We start from the raw sequence: 22,715 nt of genomic DNA, 5'->3' as shown, positions 1-22,715 counted from the left end.
TGGGTTCATGGGATTTGCGCCAAGCTCTCTCACACTGACGAAGTGCTTGTTTCAATTCCCTGAGTGTGGTGTTGAACCAAGGTGTCCCCTTACCCTTGTCTGCTAATCTGATCTTATGAGCCGGTGCCACAACCTCGAAGGCTTTCCTGAGTTTAGACAATAGGGCGGCGCTCTCAGACTCCAAATTATCCTTCCCGAGTGAAGGGTTTTCTGCGTGCAATAAGATGGCTGTCAGGTCAGTCGTGCTGACCTACTTCCAACTGCGCAGTGTTTTCCATTCAGGCATGACATTGGTCCTTGTGGAGAGAGGATATTGCCCATCAATTAGATAATGGTCTGACCAGGAGCACGGAGAGATAACTATAGGACCAATCAGCGGGCAGGAAGAACAGACCAGATCTAGTGTGTGACCTTTCTCATGTGTAGACCCACCCACCATTTTGCTGAGTCCTACAGAGGTTAAAGCCTCTTCCAACGGCTTTGCCTGGCCGTCCTTTGGGGTTATTTCCCAGAAAAAATCAAAATCCCCGAGCACCACCATTCCTTGGTAACAAGTACGGAGGTCGTGAACTAATTCCAGGAAAGGCTCCATAAACCTAGTTGAAGTATGCGGTGGGCAGTAGACTAAGAGGAATAAAGCACAGTCTGTAGGGGAGCAAAATTTGACTCCCAATACATCTGCGCCTTCAATACTTTCAGAGCATAGGGTTTTAGTCTTCAGTGCATGGTTAAAAAGGAAAGCTATGCCCCCCCCTCATATTATTAGGTTGAGTAAAATGAAGAGCAGCAAAATTAGGGGGCATCGCCATACCAGATCTGGCATAGAAGACTCGATAAGCCACGTTTCTGTGACACATAGGAGGTCCAGGCTGTCTTCTTGAAGAAGCAAAAAACCTCAAGGCAATGCCTCTGTAGTGAACGGGTATTTCGCAGTGCGAACCTGCACCCTTGATGGCTCACCTGCGTTAAAGGTTTTACCGGTAGTGGGGCAATATTTAACTTCCTTGGGTTTACTTGTGATTTCAGCAGTCCCTCTCGCCCAAGTTTTACTAGTAGTCTATCGGACGAGTGGACTTCATTCTTCAGGGAAAGCAGACCCTGTTTAGTGTAGACAATAAGGGGGCCAGGGGTCGTGGCCCCTGGTCCCGGCCGGGTGCGGCCGGGCGCAGACGGGCTTGCCTTCGGCGCGTCCGCTGTGCGTCAGAGCCGGCATTCCACTAAAGTAGAGGGCGACAGGGGGAAGGCCCGCCTTCGCCAATCCCGGAAGTGCATCACACCCTGGGGGGGCCCCGGCTATTCGTCAGAGAGAACCCTCCACTCAAACAGCACAAGCCGTGGTGGTCCAGGGCCAATGACCGCTGTGGTACGAAGCGCGAAGCGCGAGAAGGAGTCCTAGCCAGGGGTGAGTCAGGTCAGATACTTTAAGAACAAATAACTGTGCAGTTTATTCCGTTGAAACAATCTTAAAAACAAATGTGCAATTCAGGCAATTTAAAAATGCTGTTAGCGATCAAGAGAGCTCTGAAACAGGGTAGCTAGCGCCTCACCAGAAAGCACATCCGCTGTGCGTCAGAGCCGGCATTCCCCTATAGTAGAGGGTGACAGGGGGAAGGCCCGCCTTCGCCATCCCCGGAAGTGCGTCACACCCTGGGAAACCCCGGAAATTGGTCAGAGAGAGCCCTCCACTCAAACAGCACAAGCCGTGGTGGCCCAGGGCCAATGACTGCTGTGGAACAGAAGGAGTCCTAGCCGGGGGTGAGTCAGGACAAATACTTTAAAAACAAATAACTGTGCAGTTTATTCCATTGAAACAATCTTAAAAACAAATGTGCAAGTCAGGCAATTTAAAAACGCTGTCAGTGATCAAGAGAGCTCTGAAACAGCTTAGCTAGCGCCTCACCAGAAAGTTGCCAGATAAGCAGGATGCTGGTTGTGAAGACTGTAAATTATGCAGCTGGTTTTAAAGATATTGTTGCCTGGCATGGGTATCCAAGGAAGTTCCTTCATGATGGGGTAGATGTGATCATATTACTGCAGGCCCTGGATGAGACGTGCTGACGTGTGAAGGATGCCCTAATAACTTCAACATATTGCACCCTGATGTATACACTTTTTTGCACTTTTTTAATGTTGTGTATTCCTGTGCCTGTAATGTAAATTAAAAAAAAGTTAACATTGTGTTAAATTGAGAAGTCAATGTTTCCTTTTGTTTTGCAGGATACAGAATAACCACTGGAACAGAGAATTCCAGAACAGCGACCTCGAAGGGTGAGCTAATAAAACCATAACTTGCATAATGTGTGACTTCTAAGAAAGGAATCACTGCTAGCCTTTCCTATGAGATGGATTTGCGCTGCGAACATTGAGTTCAAGAGGAATTAAATCCAACTTTATTATGAAAGAGAAAACAATTAGATGGACTGAAAACAAATAGTCTAATTGTCAACATGATTAACTAATTTTCTCTTCTTCAAAAAGCTCCTATAAAACCTAGTTTTCATTCCTGATTTGACTGATTTGGCTAGTGGGTGGCTCTTCCCCATTTGCAAACATGTGACTTCTAAGGTGACATTTTACTTCTTAATACACTGAATCCCTTCACATTCAACATGGTTAAGGGCAGCAGCACAAACATACTCTGCTTATTACTCCAAGCGTGTTTATTCTCTTTATAGATTCCTTACTTAAATTTGCCAAAATATTTCAGTAAATCACTGCTTGAATGTTGACATGGGTTGTTTGATTTCATACAGTCTACTGTTGTCCTATTCCATTTTGTATGTTAAAGGCTCATTTTCCAAGGATACCAACCATTTGGAACGGCTGTTCTTTTTTTCTTTCCACCTAGTGCACATGTTCAGTGTCCTTTTTAGAGGTTGAAAGATGCACATCTACTTGATGCCACTACACTGCCTGTAGGACGTTTCTCCTTGCTGAAAATAGACCACTCTCAACAGAGCTACAGTATTATCCCTAGTGGTTAGGTTCTGCCGGTGTTTGCTGGTGCTTGGCACTAGCACTTATCGCTAAACACCAACACTTATATAAGACAGCCTACCATATGGTGGCGCTGGATGCTTTAGCAGTGCGCTTCCCTAAAGTATTGAACGGTCATAAAAAAAAATAATAAACGGGTCCAAGCCATACTTTCAGCCGGAATAATCCAAAACACCACGCTTGTATTGTGTGCTGCACACTATGTGACTGTGTGGACTGAGACAGCAGGTAATGCCAATCACGATGACCTCCAGAGGAATATCTTATGCCCTGGCATATACATTAAAAAAACAATTGCCACTGATAATACCCATATATAGGAAATGCAGCATAGCTACAATAGTAATGCCTATTCTTGCGAAATGCAGCAGGTCTGCCATGGTGATGGCCATACATGAGAATTGCATCAGACCCACCCTGGTGATGCCCATACATGAGAAATGCAGCTGAACTACCAAGGTGATGCCAACGCATGAGAAATGCAGCAGAGCTACAATGGTGATGCCCATTCTTGAGAATTACAGCAGTACTACCATGAGGATGCCCATGCATGGGAAATGCAGCAGAATTATCACAAAGACGTCCATACTTGAAAAATGCCGCAGAGCTACCATGGTGATGCCCATCCCTGAGAAATGCAGCACTGTTGCCATGGTGATACCCATGCTTGAGAAATGCAGCAGAACTACAATTTCGATCCCCATTCTTGAGAAATGCAAAAGACTTATCATGGTGATGCCCGCACTTGAGAACTACAACAGAGCTGCTATGATGATGCCCATCATATAGAAATGTAGCAGAGCTACTATGGTGATGCCAATTCATGAGAAATACAAAGAGCTGTCATGATGATGACCATTCCTGGGAAATTCAGCAGAGCTACCATGGTGATACCCATTATTGAGAAACGCAGGAGTGCTACCATGGTGATGCCCATCCTCTGGAAATTCAACAGCTCTACCATGGTGATGTCCATTAATGAACAATGCAGCAGAACTACTATGTTGATGCACATACATGAGCAATGCAGAAGAACTACCGTGGCGATGCCCATTCTTGAGAAATACAGCAAAGAGTGAATCCCATTCTTGAGAAATGCAAAGAGCTACCATGGTGATGCCCATACTGGAGAAATGCAGTAGAGCTACCATGATGATGCCCATTATTGAGAAATGCAACAGAGCTACCATGGTGATGCCTATTCATGAGGGGAAAAAAAGGAGCAGCCATTCTTGGGAAATGCAGCAGAACTATCATGGTGATGACCATGCTTGAGAAGGGCAACATAGCTACCACAGGGATGCCCATCATCACCAGGAAATGCAACAGAGCTACCATGGTGATGCCCATACATGATATTGCATCAGTGCTACTATGGAGATGCCCGTTCATGAGAAATGCAGCAGAGCTACCACGGTTATGCCCATTAATGAGAAATGCAGCAGAGCTACCATGGTGATTCCCATTCTTGGGAAACAGAGTCTTATGTTCAATATAGGTAGCCTTATTTAGGCCCGGGTAATATCATACACCTTCACCTACATTATCTCCTTTATACTACACAGTAACAAGCCTTTTGGATTGAACATTTACCTACTTCTAGTCCTGGGCACATTAGGAGGGGTTTTCCCTAAACAATAGCATCTGATAACAATAGACTCATACAGTATGAATGAATATTCATAAGGGTTCTTGAAAACCAGGCAGAGGCTACACCACCTGCATAATATCTACATACAAGGTTCATCCCATGCATCATCATCAAATCCAACAATGACTAATACAAGAAACAAGGGACAAAGAAACCCTAGACACTTTCTGTATAAATACTGCACATCTTGCAGGGTTCGAAAGAGGGAACCAAGACTTCCAGGCCGACACACTGACCAGAGACACTGAGGCTCCTGCATGCAGACGCTCCAGCTGACAGTGGTCTAATACATCCCTTTACGGGGTATCCATCTCAAGACCAGGACAGGGTCCCACACTCTCTCTCTTCAGGTAATAGGGTTAGACTAAATCCTAGAGGGATTCTTTGCTTCACACCTACTCACATGCTAGGTACACTTAGGTACATCTAGATAGGCATCGTAGGAGTATGTACACTTTTATCATGCATTTTATATTCACGTATGTATTCATGATTATTACAAGATGGTAGAACAGTACTATCCTTTTATTCTCACTGTGCTGCTAATCATATATATCTGCTACTGTCTAACAGTTATTGCAACACATTTGTTTTACACTAGAAGAAAAACTGTGCAATAAATTCTTATTGTAACATGCCCGACTGTTTCTTCGGTGTAACTCTCTGAGACTGAATAAGTGATCACGAGTGACTGAGCGAAAGGTAATACATTGTTCCACGATCCAAGGGGATTAGGGTTGTCATGTTCTGAGATTGCCAGAATCTATTCTCTCCCCGATAAGAGGAGGTTTTAGTGGCATTGTGATCTAGCTAAAACAGAAAGGCTAACATTCTCGGTGGGGGTGTTCAGAGTCAGTCTGCCACCAATCCTACAGTTTATGTTTTCCAAATGCGCAAGGCCTGTATGGAGATATAGGAACTACACAACATGGCACAGCCAACGTCGGTAGCGTTTTTTAAAAACCCCTGTTTGTTATTTGTGTTCATTTATTTTTCCTTTACCTTGCTTTTAGTGGGTGTTGCGCTCCCTCGCCTGCACTATAATTGTATTTTCACCGCGCTTTGCGAGTCCCTGTCTCACATCAGGTTTGGCCGCCATCTTGGGTGAGTCTTCTTCCACGCCTGGCCATTTCCGGGTAGCAGACCAGCTGTCACAAGGACACGATGACCTGCATATAAGGGGGCATTCTAGGTGGGCTTCTCTGTTTGTTCCCTCCTGGACGCCTGACCCGACATCACAACATCCTAGCGCGCTGCAGGGCGAGCTATTCACTAACGCGGTAGCGTTTTTTTAAAATCCCAGTTTGTTATTTGTGTTAATTTATTTTTCCTTTACCTTGCATTTAGTCGGTGTTGCGCTCCCTCGCCTGCACTATAATTGTATTTTCACCGCGCTTTGCGGGTCCCTGTCTCACATCAGGTTTGGCCGCCATCTTGGGTGAGTCTTCTTCCACGCCTGGCCATTTCCGGGTAGCAGACCAGCTGTCACAAGGACACGCTGACCTGTATATAAGGGGGCATTCTAGGTGGGCTGCTCTGTTTGTTCCCTCCTGGACGCCTGACCCGACATCACAACATCCTAGCGCGCTGCAGGGCGAGCTATTCACTAACGCGGTAGCGCTTTAAAAAAATCCCTGTTTGTTATTTGTGTTCATTTATTTTTCCTTTACCTTGCTTTTAGTCGGTGTTGCGCTCCCACGCCTGCACTATAATTGTATTTTCACCGTGCTTTGCGGGTCCCTGTCTCACATCAGGTTTGGCCGCCATCTTGGGTGAGTCTTCTTCCACGCCTGGCCATTTCCGGGTAGCAGACCAGCTGTCACAAGGACACGCTGACCTGCATATAAAGCAGCCATTCTACGCGCAGCGTTTGCGCGCAGCATTTCGCCGTAGTGACGCCGGAGTCACGCCAGAGTCCAGCCCGTCTGCGCCTGTCAGCGTCCCGAAGGCGAGCGGAGCGGCGGGCGGGCTGGCCCATTGTGACTAACTCCATCTAGTGTCATTATGGTCTGTTATACATCTGTGGAACTGCGGTCCTTCCAAAAGGTTTCCTGTGCGTGCTATAAAGTGTTTCCTGGCTGGCACAGGGGTAAGAGGAGATGTCCGGGTTGTTGCTGGTTTCCTGCCAACAGCCCGTCTTCGCTAACCAACCGGGAGACATCTCTGCCTGCTTTTAAACAGCAGATCAGTGCGAAGTCATGCTCAGGAGCTCTTTGATCTCCTGTCCACTGAAAAGCCGATGTGTCTGATGCTGACAGAGACCTGGTTAGGAGTCTCATCTAATCCCGATATCGCCATAGCGATTCCCCCCGAATACAATTTTTATAGGCAAGATAGATCGGAAGGGAGGGGCGGAGGCGTGGCACTCGTAGTGAGTAAATCTGTTGTCTGCTCGATTATCCCGACGGAGGCTATTACAGGGTCTGAATCCCTTGCTTTTTCCTTGTCATTGGCGCCGCATCAATCGGTTAAAGGGCTGCTAGTTTATAGGCCCCCGGGCCCGGCTGGCTCTTTCTTTGATGAGCTGCAGTCTGTAATGTCAGCGTTGGTCCTGAGAACCGATCACTGTATCTTGGCTGGGGACTTTAATGTCCACATGGACGAGGGCGCGGACCCAGATGCGATCAAATTGACCGATATTCCGGCCCCTATCTTTTTGAACCAACGCATGATAAAGGCCATACTTTGGATCAGGTCTTCTCGACGTCCCCTATAGAGGTGACGGCACTTTTACCGGTCCTCTGGACAGACCATCGGCTGATTAGTTTTCATGTATTGGGTACTAAGAAGCCTTCGAGCATGGCCCTCAGACAGCAGGGATTAGCGTCGAGAGCGTACCATCGGGTGACCCCACATATGCTGGCTCAGGCATCCTATGATCATCCTTGCCCCCTCACGGGGGATTTGGATAGGGATCTGGAGTCTTTGCAGACGTGGCTTCTGGACAGGCTGAATGATCTAGCCCCTGCGATGGCCCCCCGCTCGGTATCTAAACAGGTTTCTGCCCCGTGGTTTACTGAAGTGTTGGTGGCCTCTCGTAGGCAGTGCAAGGTGGCCGAAAGGGCTTGGCGTGCTCAGTACGACTCTGCCGCCAGGCTCGCATATAGAACTATGGTCAAAGCCTATCATCGGGATATCCTCCTGGAGAAGAAAGGCTATTTTGCTAGGAGGATTGAGGCTGCTTCTAATTCCTGCAAGGAGATTTTCACGATTGTTAGGGATTTTACGGCCCGCGGTCGAATTCGACCCAGACTGCCCCTACTGAGGCGTGGGTTTCTGATCTCGCCAACTTCTTTACTACGAAGATAAAGCTGATTCAGGACTCTTTTCCATTAAGGCAGGTTGTAATCTCTCCTAGCTCTGATGACAGGCCAGTTACATCGGTCCCTCTAGGGCCAGTCCTGTCAGACTTCCCGCCTATTTCAGCCCCTTCGTCATTGATACTTATGGCCAATCTTAAATCGTGCTCGCCGCTTGACCCATGCCTGGCCAAATTTCTGGCGAAGATGGCGGCAGTGGTTAACCCGTTGGCGAATCCCCTCCTGAATCTCTCTTTGAACCGGGGGGTGGTCCCTCAGGCCTGGAAGCAGGCAATGGTCATCCCCCTCATTAAGAAGCCTGGTCTTGATCCCGAGGTCTTGGCCAACTATAGGCCCATTTCTCTCCTCCCTGCGTTGGCCAAAATCTTGGAGAAGCATGTGCACATTGTGCTTTCCAATTTTTTGGAATCGTACGATCTGCTTCACTCCACTCAATCTGGTTTCCGCCCTAACCTTGGTACTGGGACGGCGCTGCTGGAGGTCTCTGAAGCCATCAAGGAGGCACTGGATTCGGGCGGCAAAGCCATGCTGATAATGCTTGACCTATCGGCGGCCTTTGACACCGTCCCCCACGAGGGTCTGCTCGTCAGACTTCATGAGATCGGTCTGAGGGGGACGGTGCTGAGCTGGTTTAGATCGTTTCTATCTGGCCGTCGACAAACGGTCTGGGCCTCATCCAGCAACGCTGAGATGCCGCCTTTGGGAGTCGGAGTCCCGCAGGGCTCGGTGCTGAGCCCGACTCTATTCAACATCTTTATGACCCCTCTGGCGGCATTGGCTGAAACTTTTGGGGCTCAGATCGTATCCTATGCCGACGATACCCAGCTCCTCTTTACCTGCAGGAAAGGAGAGGATTTTGATGGAGAGAGTATCCGTGAGTGCCTTGGGGCTGTTCTTAAATGGTTCCAGCTGAACAGCCTCATGTGCAACTCAGATAAATCGGAGGTACTCTTCTTCGGTTGTCAATCCGATCCAGACTGGCAGGAATGGTGGCCCGCCGATATGTCTCCTCCAGCTCGCTCGTCTCAGTTGGCTAAGAACTTGAGGATCAAGATAGACAATGGTCTGACTTGAAGATCTTAGATCCTTGCCCTTACTGGCATCTGCTTTGCCCTCCTCAAGATGCTTCGGAAGTTTCTTCCTCTGCTCTCTGAGGACCACAGGAGGACGACGGTACAGGCCTTAATTGGCTAAAGATTGGACTATTCCAACGTCTTATACTTGGGCCTGCCTGAGTACCTCTTGCAACGGCTGCAGGTAGTCCAGAATACGGCCGCGCGTGCCATTTTTGGCCTTCACAGGAGAGCCAGAGCCTCCGGTCATCTGCAGTCTCTCCATTGGCTGCCTATCCGGAAGCGGATAGCTTTCAAGGCCTTGACCCTGGCCCATAAGGCTCTCCACGCATCTGGGGCTAAATATTTGCAAAGGAGGCTCGCCTTTTACCATCCGGCACGATCTCTGAGATCAAAATCGATGTTTCTTGCCTTGGTCCCTCGTGTAAAGAAGGCCCGCATTGGAGGTCGCTCCTTTAGGCTGCGGGCTCCACAGCTTTGGAACACTATGCCTTCGAACCTGTTGGCCTTCAGGAAGGGCCTTAAAACCTGTCTCTTTGCCCTTTAGACTCCCCTTTTTTTAGCTGATTCCGTCTTTTATCTTTGTGTTGTGTTTGTCTATCTCAGGTGTCAATAAAACGCCGGGACACTCTTTCTGAGTAGCCGTGCGCTATAAAAGACAAAATTAACATAACATAACTTATTCAACAGTAGTATCCGAGTTGTTCAATCGTGCTAATTTTCAGAGACTCCTTCTCACAAAACACCAGAGATGTCTGGAGTAGGTGTGCATTAATTCTGCCACAGCTGAGTAGGCTAAATATCCTATTTATTGGCTGCTGGTTAGTCAATCTTGACGGACACAGTGTTCCTAAAATTGTGCATAAAACCTTATCACATTTCCCTTGAACAAACTTATTCTTTAATGAAAATGACTGAGATGGGAAATAACCCAGTAGTAGGTCTACATAGCTCGGAAGAGAAGAAGATACAGACAGAATTCCAATTGTAGAAAAATTCAGACATACAATCACCCTGAAACAGTTTTACTAAATGGTTTATCAGCTAAGGGCGGCTTAGAAGTGATCGTGAATGAGGCACACAAGTCAAACAAAACAGTTCTATTTTATACGTGGTTTACGTTCCCAGCAGCAGATGCGAGAACACATACATTTCACTCCTAGTGGGAGATGCACCAATGGAATATGGTCCGTTCAAGGACATAGAGACTCTACTCATGTACCAGGTTCACTTATACTGGTTTAAAGGCAGCTTACCCCGCATAAGAGGAAGAGTAAGATGAGGCCCGCTCGGGTAAGAAGGGCAACATGGCCTATAGTAGCGGCCAACACACCACATCCTGACATTGACCCAATGCCACAGGCAGACTTACTCACACAACACAAAGATTTATTTTAAATCTACAGAAATGTGACACAATTCGTCGTGAGGACTTTCACAGTTCAGCCAACAACAGTTGCAACAAAATGAAACTCAATCTCAGGGTACAGCAACAAAAATCAAATCACAAACTTTACAGGTGGTAATGGGCGAAATGCCCATGAAACGTGAACAAATGCCATTCTCGGTAGCTCAGAAAATAACGCAGCCCGAGGCGGGATTCCCAAATACTACCCTGTTTGAAAAACACAGAATGCTAACTATCTGCTTGCCCATAGGGATAACACCACAAGTAGAAGATTGTACCACTCGGGGTACAGTCTTGCTGTCATGATATTTTTGTGTTAGCAGTAGTACCTGATGTATTAAGACAAATACAAAACGAGTACGGAGCAGAGCCTGCCCTAAACTTAGGGATGAAGTTACTAGGTAACTATGACCAGGTATGAGCCATAATACCAGCTAATATTAAAGGAGAAGCAGCTTCGGTGGCGATCCGCCAATGCCTAAGGGAGTTCAGTGCTATAGATCAACAACACAAACAACCCAGAATTAGGCAGAGGCAGTTTACGTGGGAAAGCATTAAAGCACAACTGATGGGCCTTCCTGAAAAGGAGAAATCCAAGCAGACACCTGCTGCTTCTAAAAAGAAGTGGGATAATAAAAAACAACAAAAGTTTAAAGGATCAATCCGAGGCAGATCTCCTCTACAGGGGCCCTCTGAAAACAGGTATAATCTCAGGAATAGGGATAATATTAGGAAACCTGACAAGTATAAGGATACTGATACATATTCCTCTTGCTCCTTTCAGGGTTCATTGAAAAACTCCCAGAGGGAAGGACAGTCAGAAAGACAAGAAGCGCGTACAAAGTCCAGAAACAAACAGCATGCTCAAGACTATCATTCCAAAACATAAAGAAGACAAGTTAAAATCAAAACCTCAGTAGAAGCAGAAAGTTGCAGGCTTGAAGATCAGACATGCCCAGAATTCTGAGGACACAACTTTTGAATGGGGAATGGGCTCATACGATGCTGGACAGTGCAGCAGAATTAACAATAGCTCGCCAGAACCTGATGAAGTTTCTGGTGATTGCAGACTTGACTGATTACATCACGGTGCAAACACCAGATACAAGGTTAAGCGTCCCACATAAGTTATATGTAATAACACTCCTCATGGGGTAGAATAAGCCCAGAAAAGTTAAAGGTCTCTTTTGGGAGAATCTGTCATCTGGTTATTACATCCTATTAGCTGAACAAGATTGTCACCCAGCATTTGGTATGGAGTGCCATAGGGGAGGAACCGTAATTTTTTTCTTCCTTCTCTGACCTCGTCCCCATTAATTTTAATCACACATATGCATGGGCAGTTGCCCTAGCTCAAGCAATGTACAAAAAACATGCTGGATGGGGTGAGAATTCAACCCACCACATGATACTGTTAAAAGTTGAGCCTAATGCACACAGACAAAATCCAATAAAGCAAGAAGTTAAAAAACAGGTCAGGGAGATCTTAGATCCACTTGACTACCAAGGGGTGATTGAAAATTGTATCTCATCAATGAACAATCATTTTGGGAGAATCTGTCATCTGGTTATTACATCCTATTAGCTGAACAAGATTGTCCGCCAGCATTTGGTATGGAGTGCCATAGGGAAGGAACCGTAATTTTTTTCTTCCTTCTCCGACCTCGTCCCCATTAATTTTAATCACACATATGCTTTGCCATGGGCAGTTGCCCTAGCTCCAGCAATGTACAAAAATCATGCTGGATGGGATGAGAATTCAACCCACCACATGATACCGTTAAACGTTTCGCCAAATGCACAGAGACAAAATCCAATAAAGCAAGAAGTTAAAAAACAGGTCAGGGAGATCTTAGATCCACTTGACTACCAAGGGGTGATTGAAAATTGCAGCTCATCAATGAACAATCCTTTGTTTCCCGTAATGAAACAGGACAATTCATATTGTCTAGTTTTAGATTACAGACATTTAAACATATGCACAAAGACATTCGCTGTCCAAAATGTACATGGTGGCGCAATAATGAAAAACATTGTGTGGGAAAAAAATACAAAACTACACTTGATATCTCAAATGGATTTTTCTGCCAAAATATAGCGCCTGAAAGCAGGTATTTGACAGCATTCTCAGCATTGGGGTCCAAGGGACAATTTTGTTGTCTCCCCAAGGGTATAAGAATAGCCCAGGGTTATTTTCAGCAAGAGTAACAGAGTTACTCCAAAATTTTTATGTGGAAACATTGCCCTTTGTGGTTGACAATGGACCAGACCCTGATTGGAAAGGATGGTTGGTTTGCCCATAGACACGAACAGATGTCAGCAAAGATTCTGGGGTACCACCCGGTCAAACGCCTTTGCGGCATCAAAGGTGAGTATTGTGAGAGGGTTTTTTTTCGGAGGTAGCAACGCCTATTGCCCCAAATAGTTTGTGGGTCAGGTCCTGAAGTTGTCTTCCTCTGATGAAGCTTTTCTGGTCAATATGAACTAGCTGGGTCATCACTCTCCCCAGTCTTTTTGCCAAGATTTTTGTGCAGATCTTATAGTCACAGTTGAGTAATGATATTGGCCGGTATGATTCACATCTTGTGGGCTTCTTTCCAGGTTTTAGAATTATAGTTATGATGGCGTTGTTCCAAGAGTCTGGGATCTTTTCGTGTTGTTTATACACCAGATTGAGTAAGTCTGTGATTTGTGGCGACAGAGTTTCTCTAAGCGCCATATTTAGCTCGTTTGGAAGAGCGTCCGGACCCGCAGCTTTCCCTTTTTTCAATCCTTTTATTGCTTCTTCTACTTCTTCTTTGCAAAATTCTTCATTTAGGTCTTTTTTCTCTTCCTCTCTTAGGGCTAGGGTGGGTAGAGTATTCAAGTAACCTTCTATTTGTTCTTCCGATGGGTTGACATCTTCGGAGTATAATTCAGCGAAGAATTTTGTAAATTTCTGCCTGATTACCGTTTCCTCAGATGATGGTGTTGGCTGGCTGTCTTGTTGTATACTTACTACCTTATTCCTTACTAACTCTGACTTTAGTTTCCAGGCCAGTAGTTTCCCACAGCCTTCCCCATACTCGTGGTTTGCTAGTTTGCTCGCTTCCCACCTCATCCTTACTCTGTCTTCTAGAATGTCAGCAAGGCATTGTTTTTGTCTTTGTCTTTCCTTCTCCATCTCTTCCCTTTTGTTTGTTATTTGTTCAACCAGTATTTGTGCATTTAGAAGGTTTATAGAATTTTCCAAATCTCTTATCTTGTGTTTTATTGTCTTTGATCTAAATGCCCCTTGGCTTAGTAGTTTCCCTCTAATGATTGCCTTATAGGTATCCCATGTAATTTGTTTTGTTGTACCTACCCTGTTATTTTCAAAAAAGTATTCTGTTTCTGACTTGAGCTCCTGTATGCAATGCTGGTCGAGCAGAATAGCCCGTTCGATTGTCAGTCTACTTTGTGTTTTAATTTTCGTCCTTTGCAGCGTAAGCCGGACTGCAGAATGATCTGACAGGTGAGCTGAAAGGTGTAATAGGTTTGTTACATCTTCTGTGAGACTTCTATCAATTAAAAAATAATCAATTCTTGACCTATGTCCAAGTTTCTTATTGTATAGGGTGAAAGGTTGTCTTTTATCCCCTTTTCTTTTCCAGATATCCAGTAGGTCTAGATCCCTCCTATAATTTCAAAGCCACTCTCTCATTTTAGGGAGATTTGTATGTCTTCCCGGGGGTGATCTGTCTACTCTAGGGTCCATAATTATAGTGAAATCACCCCCTAGTATTATTGGGGAGGTAGCTGACAACAGATGGGTGTATAACTTTTGTAAAGGCCCTGAGTCGTCTGTGTTTGGGCCATAATAGCCTACTATTGTATAGAGGTTATTTCCAATTCTTGCCCTAGCTATTGCTCATCTACCTTTGCTATCTACTTCGGAGTGTTCAAGTTTGATTTTGAGAGTTTTCTTGAAGATTATAGCTATCCCTTTTATGTTACATTCCTGATTCGTGCATACATACATGTCCACCCACCCTAGATTTTTCATTATTTGGCTCCATTCTTCTTTCAGGAGGTGCGTTTCTTGTAATATGATAACCTCACTGTCTGATGTCTTTAAATACTCTAAAATCCTGTTTCTTCTGTTTTTCCATTTACGTTCCATGAGAGTATATTAAACTCTCTACTATTTGACCCCATCTATTACTTGAATTGTATACTGTGTAATGGCAATCATTATGATTGTACTGGCCGAAACCTTGATTTCCCAATTTAACTGAATTATTGAGGATTGTTTTTGATTTTTTTCCCTAATTTGCTCCCCACCCGTGTTCTGTTTCATATATTTTGTTTTTATTTTATGTACATCTTGTTTACCCTCCCTGGGGAAGCCTCCTTCTTCTTTTTTTAGGGCTATTCTCCTTGCCCTTTTCAGGCTCCTTGACTCTTATAATTTTCTATTTGCGCCTATACTTTGCTCTTTCTGCTTTTTCCGTAATGTAATTTTCCTAAAGGTTCATGGGGTTTTCAGACCTGATGTTGTCTCGGGCCATCTCAAGAAATTCTTTAACCTCCTCAGGGTCTCGTATGTTGCGCATTTTATTCCTCCACATGATTCTGAGTGATGGAGGGAACTTCATTTGCACTACAGCCCCGAGAGACTTTAGCTCTGTCATGAATTGTCACAGTTCCCATTGCCTGTCTTGCGAGGCTTTGGACATATCTGACTAGATCCTGAAGGACAAGGTGCCCTTACTGAAGATTCCCTTTTTTAGCGCCTCACCAAGAATTCTCTCCTTCAACGTATATGTTTTAAAATTGACGAGGATTTTCCTGGGTGTTTTCCTTTCTTTGGCTTTTCCGAATAGGTCTCGATGAACCCTTTGTATGTCCTCTTCGAGCAGTTCTTTACTTGCCCATGGGAAGTGTTCTGTAAGAAGTGTTATCACAAATTTTTTGATATCGGCTCCTTCTTGATTCTCCGGGACATTCAAAATCCTTATATTGTTTTTTCTGGCCTGAATTTCCAGTGACTCGAGTTTCTCACTCATGTTTTTACCCTCTTGTCTTAAGGATCTAATCTCTCTTTGGTGGACATCTACCTTCTTACTAAGGGCTCCCACCTCCTCTTCCACTGCTGTCACCCTGTCGCCAAGCGCATTTAACTTGCAGTCCAGTGCCTCGCATGCATCTTGAATTTTACCTTGGTTGGCCTCTGAGATCGCAAATTTGTCTCTCATTTCATTTAATATTCTCTCCATGAATTTCTCCATAGGGTTAACCTGAGACTCGGAACCAGTTATGGTTATTTCTGCTTCATATTCTACTAGGTTCCCCTCACTGCTTGATGGGTGCGCTTCTCCTGTGCGATCTACTCCTTCCATATTTGCCATGTCTATACCTTCAGAGTTCGCGATGTCTTTCCCCTTGACTTGTGACTTTAGGTTTAAAACTTGCGCTCCTGAGGCAGTGAAAAAAGTGTCCCTTGATTCCTGTGGGGCCGGTTGCTCTCTCTGTTTCTTACTGGGTGGGTTGTCACCGTTCTGTGCGCCGTTCTGTGCGAGGTGTTGGACTTTAAAAAAGGTTTTCAAAGAGGGAGTAATTTTTACCTTTGGGACCACCTGTCCCTTCTCCTCTGAGCTTACCTTCTCCACTCTGGACTTAGGTATAGGGCGTACCTTCTTGGGCTTTTTACCGGACTTCTTCGGAGTGATGCCCTTGAGTGCTGGGGGGTTGTAGTCCTGCTTGAGGTACTGTCTGTTCCTGAGGCTATAGAAAGATCTTATAGATTTGCTCTGTTCTGTTTGAGGTTCTATCCCCCCCTTCGGCTCCCACAGAGTGTAAGTAACTAGAGGTGTAACAAATGTGTCGGTGACCTTCTTCTCACTACTATCAATCTCTTCTCTGGGATCCTCAATGCCCTCAATAGCAGTGCCAGTGTCAGTGTAGGTGCCAACCCCTTTTCCTCCCCCCCCTCCCAATACCTTGCTCATGGGCTGATACTTGCTGTTTTCTTGTAGGGTTTCTCGATGGACTTCTTGCCCGCCTGTTTTCTTCTCCTCCGTGGACTTTGCTCGTACTGACACGCCAAGGTAATCCACTCCTTTAAAATTGCGCCAAATAAGTAGTTTTTTCGGCACTGAGGTGCTTGCCTCCACTGCTTTGAATCCCCCACTGAAGGTGTCTCGATGCGTGCGCGTGTAAACCAAGGCAAGAATCGCCTCCGCCGGGGCCAGCGAGCATTCTGCTTGTGCTGCCTGATCCGCACACCCCCAGCAAGCTCTGCTACTCTCGCCCCGGAAGTGGAAGCCGAGTCTCCTGGCAACGCTCCGGAGGCTTTTCCTTGCTAGAGCAGCGGCAGTCCAGGTCCCGAGACACAGCCCAGCAGCGTCCCGCGTCTCCCGCATCTCCCGACCCTGATGCGGCCAGTGTCCTCCGTTGTTGCTCAACAGGTAGGATATCATTTCATTTCATTTTCCGAAGGGAGCCGTTGTTTGGCATTCGTGGCAGTGCAATTTTGCAACTTTATGAAGTAGATAGGCGCCTCTACGTGAAATCCTGCATGAACGAGTCAGGAGCCTCCGACCGGGCGTGTTATCTGGCCGCCATCTTCCCCCCTAGGGTCACTCTTTACTTGATACCTGGGCCTGTCGGCTAATAAGAATTTTACAATATGTTCTGTATATGGCTCTAATAATGATGAAACTCAGGTCATTGAATATTTGAATATAGATTTGGTTGCCTGGGCAACTCCCTTGATATTGACGGGGGACGTTAATATTCAATTAGGAGAAGTGACCCATGGGCCAGGGGGAGATAAGTATTATGGACATAAATGTATGGCAGGAAACCTAGGGTCTTTAAAACCTTACAATAGCTTATTTACGAACATTGCTAAGTTTATGTATGGTCTAGGTTGAAACATCCAGATCCAGGATACACACGGTACTCCTGCCCACATCAGAAGTTAGCCATGTAAGATTATTTTTTTGTAACCAAATCTTATTTAATAGATGCTTATATACAGATTTTTCCCTGAATTACTCTGGATCATAACCCTGTTCTTTTAAAACTTACAATGTATGGCCTGGCATGCTCCCGAGGAACATTTCCTTTGATAGGAAGTTATTATTAAATTAAGAATGTATTTGTCATATTCAACAATGGTTAACCAAATTGAAACTCCAACAACTGTGACATAGACTGGTATGCTATGAAAGCAGGACTCTGGGTCACATGTACAAAAACAACTTAGGCATTGTTGGGAATTAGTTGGCTTTACCTTTTTCCTTTTTTCCTCTTCAGTCCTCTCTCTATGGGCATGCACCACAGAACACCAGGTCAGCTGGTGTAGCACCTTCGAATCAGTGTGCTTCATAAAGAAGCCTGTAGCTGTTGTTCCCTGCTTGGTTTCTTTACCCGGTCTTTTTACCAGCAAGTGTGGGTTCCTTTCCCTTCCGGTTGCTCGAGTTGTTGTGGGGACCTTTGGATTCCTTCCACATTGGTGTGTCGGTGTCTGCAGTATTGCGGGCATCGTGGAGCCGAGTTTGGGGCTGTTGTCCTGTTTGTTGCGGGACCGTGGGAAGTCCTTTTTTGTCCCGTTTAGCAAGGAAGTGCTGAGTTGCTGAACAAAGTTTGTTTCAGTACACGGCTGTGTGCTAGAGCCTTGGTGGATTCCTGACATGAAACTTCCTGGACTTTAGTAACCTATCACCCTCGTTATGTGTGTTTTGGGTGTATTCACAGACTTGGCGTCCTAGTAGCGTTTTTTGCACTCACTTTTTGATGTGGCCACAGTTTATCGCGTTGTGTCACTTCGTCGGAGCTATTTTTGGACAAAAGTTGTTTTAAGGGTTTTTTTTTAATGTCTTTTGACTTTTTCCCCTGCATATCTTGGTGGGGGTGTATCTACTCTTCTGATACAGACAATACTCGTATCTGCCTTCATATGACACAACTGGGAAGCGGCAAATCACAGAAATAATACCGGTAAGGAGGGTTACGGTGCTGTTCACGCAAACAACTGTTGATGTATGTCCATAGGGAGATTGACAAATACAGTGTGTTACTCTAATACATATATTGCTGATTGTCTATCAATACAGGTACAGAGGTCACTAATCACTTGTGAGGATTGAACAGGTGGAACTCAGACAAGGGGTATTCTGTCTTCCCTTCTCATATTTCTCCCACCCGCTCCCTGTGCTCGGATAGCAAGTTTACTGTTTATTGTTCAGTAACTGATATCGGAGTGGGGGTAGCGGACTGGGCTTATCCTCGCTTCTGCTGTGTTGGGCAAGGTTGGGCGGTAATCTGACAGGCAGCATCTACTGGGGCTATACGATAAGTTACAATGTGCTGAATATGCATTGATAGAGGCTGTTAAGGGGAAACTTGACACTACACAGGTACAAACTGAGGTTGCATGCTGTAAAGCCAGGATAAATGAGGAGTGGGCCAAAGACATAGCAAATAAATATCATCTTTTCAGGAGAGAGTTTTATGAGTTTGGCGAGGCAACTGGTAGATGCTTGGCCAAGAAAATTAGATGAAAGGAGGCTAAAAATACCATTACAGCAAATGAGGATTCGATGGGCAATATAGTAGAAACACCAGAGGAGCGCTTGACCATGTCTCCTGGAGATTTTTATGGGCAACTATGAGGTGGCATTGGTTCGGAACTGGATATATCCAGGCTGTTAAAACTATGTGCAGATCCCTAAATGCGCAGGTCTGTGCGTTGAGACTTGAATTGAACCCCATAGTAATATCAAGGGGTATACGTTAAATTTGACCAAGACCCAGGTTATATGTACAGACCAAGCACACTTTAATGATTCGAGGGTGTTGAAGGAGGCAACGTATCTGGGGGTGTGTTTGAATGCGTGCCTTGATACGATGGTTCTATCCAATTGGGATTCTATGTTAGGTGTTTATTTCTTACCTCAATTACAGTCATTTTTTCTTACCATTACCTTATTTTTCTTTATCATGTTCTGTACCATTGTCTTTTGTAACACCCCCAGCCCTGAGGAGTCATGGGTAACTGCCCCTCTGACGAAAGACGTGTCGGCTGGTATTCTCTTTGGATCTCCTCTTGAAGGAGGACCACAACCACTTATAAAACTTTAAGCATTTAACTAATGTTTGGGCGATCTTGTCTTCTTACCCTTGTTCTCGCATTTCAAGGACTTTGATACATACATAGTTATTATCTTCACGTGTGCTCTGGACCTTGCATTCACAATCTGTATGTAGTGGCTTCTTGTGGGCTCAGGGTAAACCCTGATGAGCTATGAAATTTATGACCTTCTGCGAGTACGAGGAGGCTGGGCGGTTCCCAATTTTCAGTATTACTATTAGGCATGTTTACTACTACATATGGGAACCTTATTAGTTGGGTAGAACGAGGAAAATGTAGGTGAAATACTGCATATTTTCAAGATATTATTGGATTCTACAGCGAAGAGAAGTTTTTTATAAGAATATTGAGCCCAGCTATTACGAAATACCAGGTTTGAAGTTGGTCCAGGCTGCCCATAAGGCTTGGCTTCAATTTCGGAGATATCTGCAGATTGGTAGGATTAATTATTACACCCCCATGGATACACCAGCTCTACTTCCCTTTTTTTTTTTCAGACGGTATTATGAATAGATGGAAATGTAAAGGCATTCAGATTCTAGGAGACTTAGCAGAAAGCAGTGGTGTTAGGACATACGCTTTGTTAGTGTCTAAGTATGATCTCCCTAAAGCAGACTTTTCAACTAAGATGCTAGATTTGTGACTATTGCTTAAAAGAGGCGATGTTTCACGCCTATCAGAGACAAATAACTTACTAGAGGTAGTAAAGGGATGGGGGATAACTGGGGTTTTATTCAAAGCACTTATTGAAATACAAAACAATGATGTAGAGGAACGGAATGCTAAATGGAACACCAGGCGGTCCCTCGGAGAAAAAATCCTACAAGAATCTATTATATTAGCTGATAAACTTTTAATCTACTCTAGTTTCAAAACTCAACAGTACAAGACCATGTTTAATTTGTTTTACACACCTGCAACAATTGCTCGCTGGGTGGGTGAATGAAGATAAGTGCACTCTGTGTGGGATGGAACAGGCAGATCTAGTCCATATGTTCTCTACATGTGGACAACTGAAACAATTAATGAATATGATGCAGACCTTCTTGACGGAAGTTACAGGGGCACAGATTGTGATAACCTCTACAGTTATGTTACTTGGGGTATTTGAAGATGGTGTGCTAGCACAGGGAATCTATACATTTAGCTATTTAAAAGATATTACTGATGCAGTGGCTAGACTATCTATAGCATCACTATGTTGACAGAAAGAAACTCCCACCTTTGAAATGTGTAGAGGAAGGTTGTATGCTATATGTAAACTGGAAACTAGCCTTTATGCCATCAAAGGGTTACAGAAAAGGAGACTGGGTATTAAGATCTGGGGGGCTATTATGAGCACTTAACATCTGCCATACATTAAGATGATCCTCCGTAGGATCAAATTGTATAATGCTCTATGTCTTCCTCTTTTTTTTGTTATTATTCTCCTGCATTCATGGTTTATATATATATATGTTTTCTGCAAATGGCTACATGCTAAAAAAAAAAAGGAAGGGTTCTCTTTCAGTACAAAACCTATGGCAGACACTATGTACTATGTTGAAAAGGTGTATGCGCCAGCGTTAGGGAGAGAGGAGGATACTACCATATCTCTTTAGATATTTTGCCATTCTGCTCACTCCCTTTCATGCAACACTGCATTTTTGGTTGCTAAGATGTTGTCTGAGCCTTTAGTGAATATACCTAACAATCTTCAATAGAGCAAAAGTAGGGCTAGTAGACCTGAGGACACATGAAAAGTTGAAGACTTTTATCTACTTACATTTATGTTTTTTGTTAGCAGTATGCACCTTTTTGTCAAGAAACAAATATTACATATTGTAAGGTCTCACATTAAAAAAAAATCTTTTTTGTTTCCTTGCATTCTTTCTGGATATATAGGAAGAAGTTTTATTGTAGCCTTCACTGACAATTTGGGAACTTCAGCCACCCTCGCACTACAGGTGAGCAGTTATGATGAGCCATGCATGGTGCAGGTCACAGTCCCCTCTCCACCCTACAATCAGACCGTGCTCTTGGCGAAAAACAGCACAACAGAGGTGGTCCTACCTTCAGACTACATGCTCAGGGCGGGTGAAAGATCAAGGAAGCTCGTGACGGTGAGCTCAGATGCAGATATTTCAGTAATTGCGTTTAACACAGGTACTTATTCTGCTGATGCCTTCTCCTGCCTCTCCAAACAAGACTTGGGCACAGAGTACTTCATTTTCACATCCCCAGGTTGGTATGGAAACCATTTTGCTGTTGGCAATGGCGAAGATGTTGAGACTCAAGTCAATATCACAGTGTCCGGCTCCTTACTCATTGATGGAACCAGATATCAAGACAAACAGATAGTCACCATCACCCTGGCTCCACAGGAGGTCATTCTGCTCAGTGACTATAGTGACCTGACTGGCACCAGAGTTGCTTCTTCAACACCTGTGGCTGTTTTCAGTGGTAGTAAATGTTACAGCTCACCATCTAGTTTCTGTGACACTCTAATCGAACAGCTATATCCTGTGAAAAGTTGGGGGCAACAATTTGTTGTATTCCCGCTGATGACTAAAGATGTGAGAGACCGTATTATTTTCATTGCTGCAAGACCAAACACCACAGTCACTCTTCGTACTGAAAGCACCACCCTACAGTACAGTCTTCAGCCTGGGTCTCACGTCAGCATGGACTTACAAACAGGGATGCTTGTGAATGCGACCGAGCCCATCACGGTCGGATATCTCTTCCAGGGGGGCTACAGTTCATTAGGATTCAAATCCGATCCTTTCATAGCAACCGTTCCACCCAGCAACTTTCCTTGGAGATACTACAAGTTTGTTACCAAAGACGTTTTTTATAACTACCTATTCATTGTGTCTCGCTCATCCTCCTCGTCATCCGACTTTCTTCTCGACTACAGACCACTGAGTGATTATGCACCGACCGTGCAGCACCTGGAAGGCTTCACAGGTTTTGGAGTGAATTTAGGAAAAATCGGTGGGCAACATGAAATTTCCCATCAGTCGGAGACATTTAGCATTTATGTATATGGAGTTGAAAATCGTGTATCTTACGGATATTCACTTGGCCAAGGTGAGTCATTTTCAGGTATTGAACAATTACATTTTTATATCTGCCATTTTTTAAAAATTTCTGATGAAGTTTGATC

The 22,715-nt window shown here is 44.7% G+C and overlaps 1 protein-coding gene across 1 annotated transcript; it reads left to right on the top strand.

Moving 5' to 3' along the window:
• Positions 1-224: 224 nt before the first annotated feature.
• LOC144827864 (IgGFc-binding protein-like) lies at positions 225-22,713 on the top strand. The gene is made up of 4 exons (XM_078686028.1): positions 225-235; positions 1,227-1,402; positions 2,218-2,268; positions 21,452-22,713. Exons 1-4 carry the CDS (start codon positions 225-227, stop codon positions 22,711-22,713), a joined length of 1,500 nt encoding a protein of 499 aa, XP_078542154.1.
• The last annotated feature ends 2 nt before the right edge of the window (positions 22,714-22,715 follow it).

The sequence above is a fragment of the Lissotriton helveticus genome, chromosome 4_1 (assembly GCF_964261635.1).
Source record: "Lissotriton helveticus chromosome 4_1, aLisHel1.1, whole genome shotgun sequence".
Classification (NCBI taxonomy): Eukaryota; Metazoa; Chordata; class Amphibia; order Caudata; family Salamandridae; genus Lissotriton; species Lissotriton helveticus.
The sequence above is the reverse complement of the archived record's forward strand: the minus strand, read 5'-3'. Positions and strand labels throughout refer to the sequence as shown.

Excerpts from the sequence above, each read along its gene's own strand:
- LOC144827864 (XM_078686028.1), top strand. Across the intron at positions 1,403-2,217 it reads AGAAGGAGTCCTAGCCAGGG|GATACAGAATAACCACTGGA; the intron begins GTGAGTCAGGTC and ends TTTGTTTTGCAG. Across the intron at positions 2,269-21,451 it reads CAGAACAGCGACCTCGAAGG|GAAGAAGTTTTATTGTAGCC; the intron begins GTGAGCTAATAA and ends CTGGATATATAG.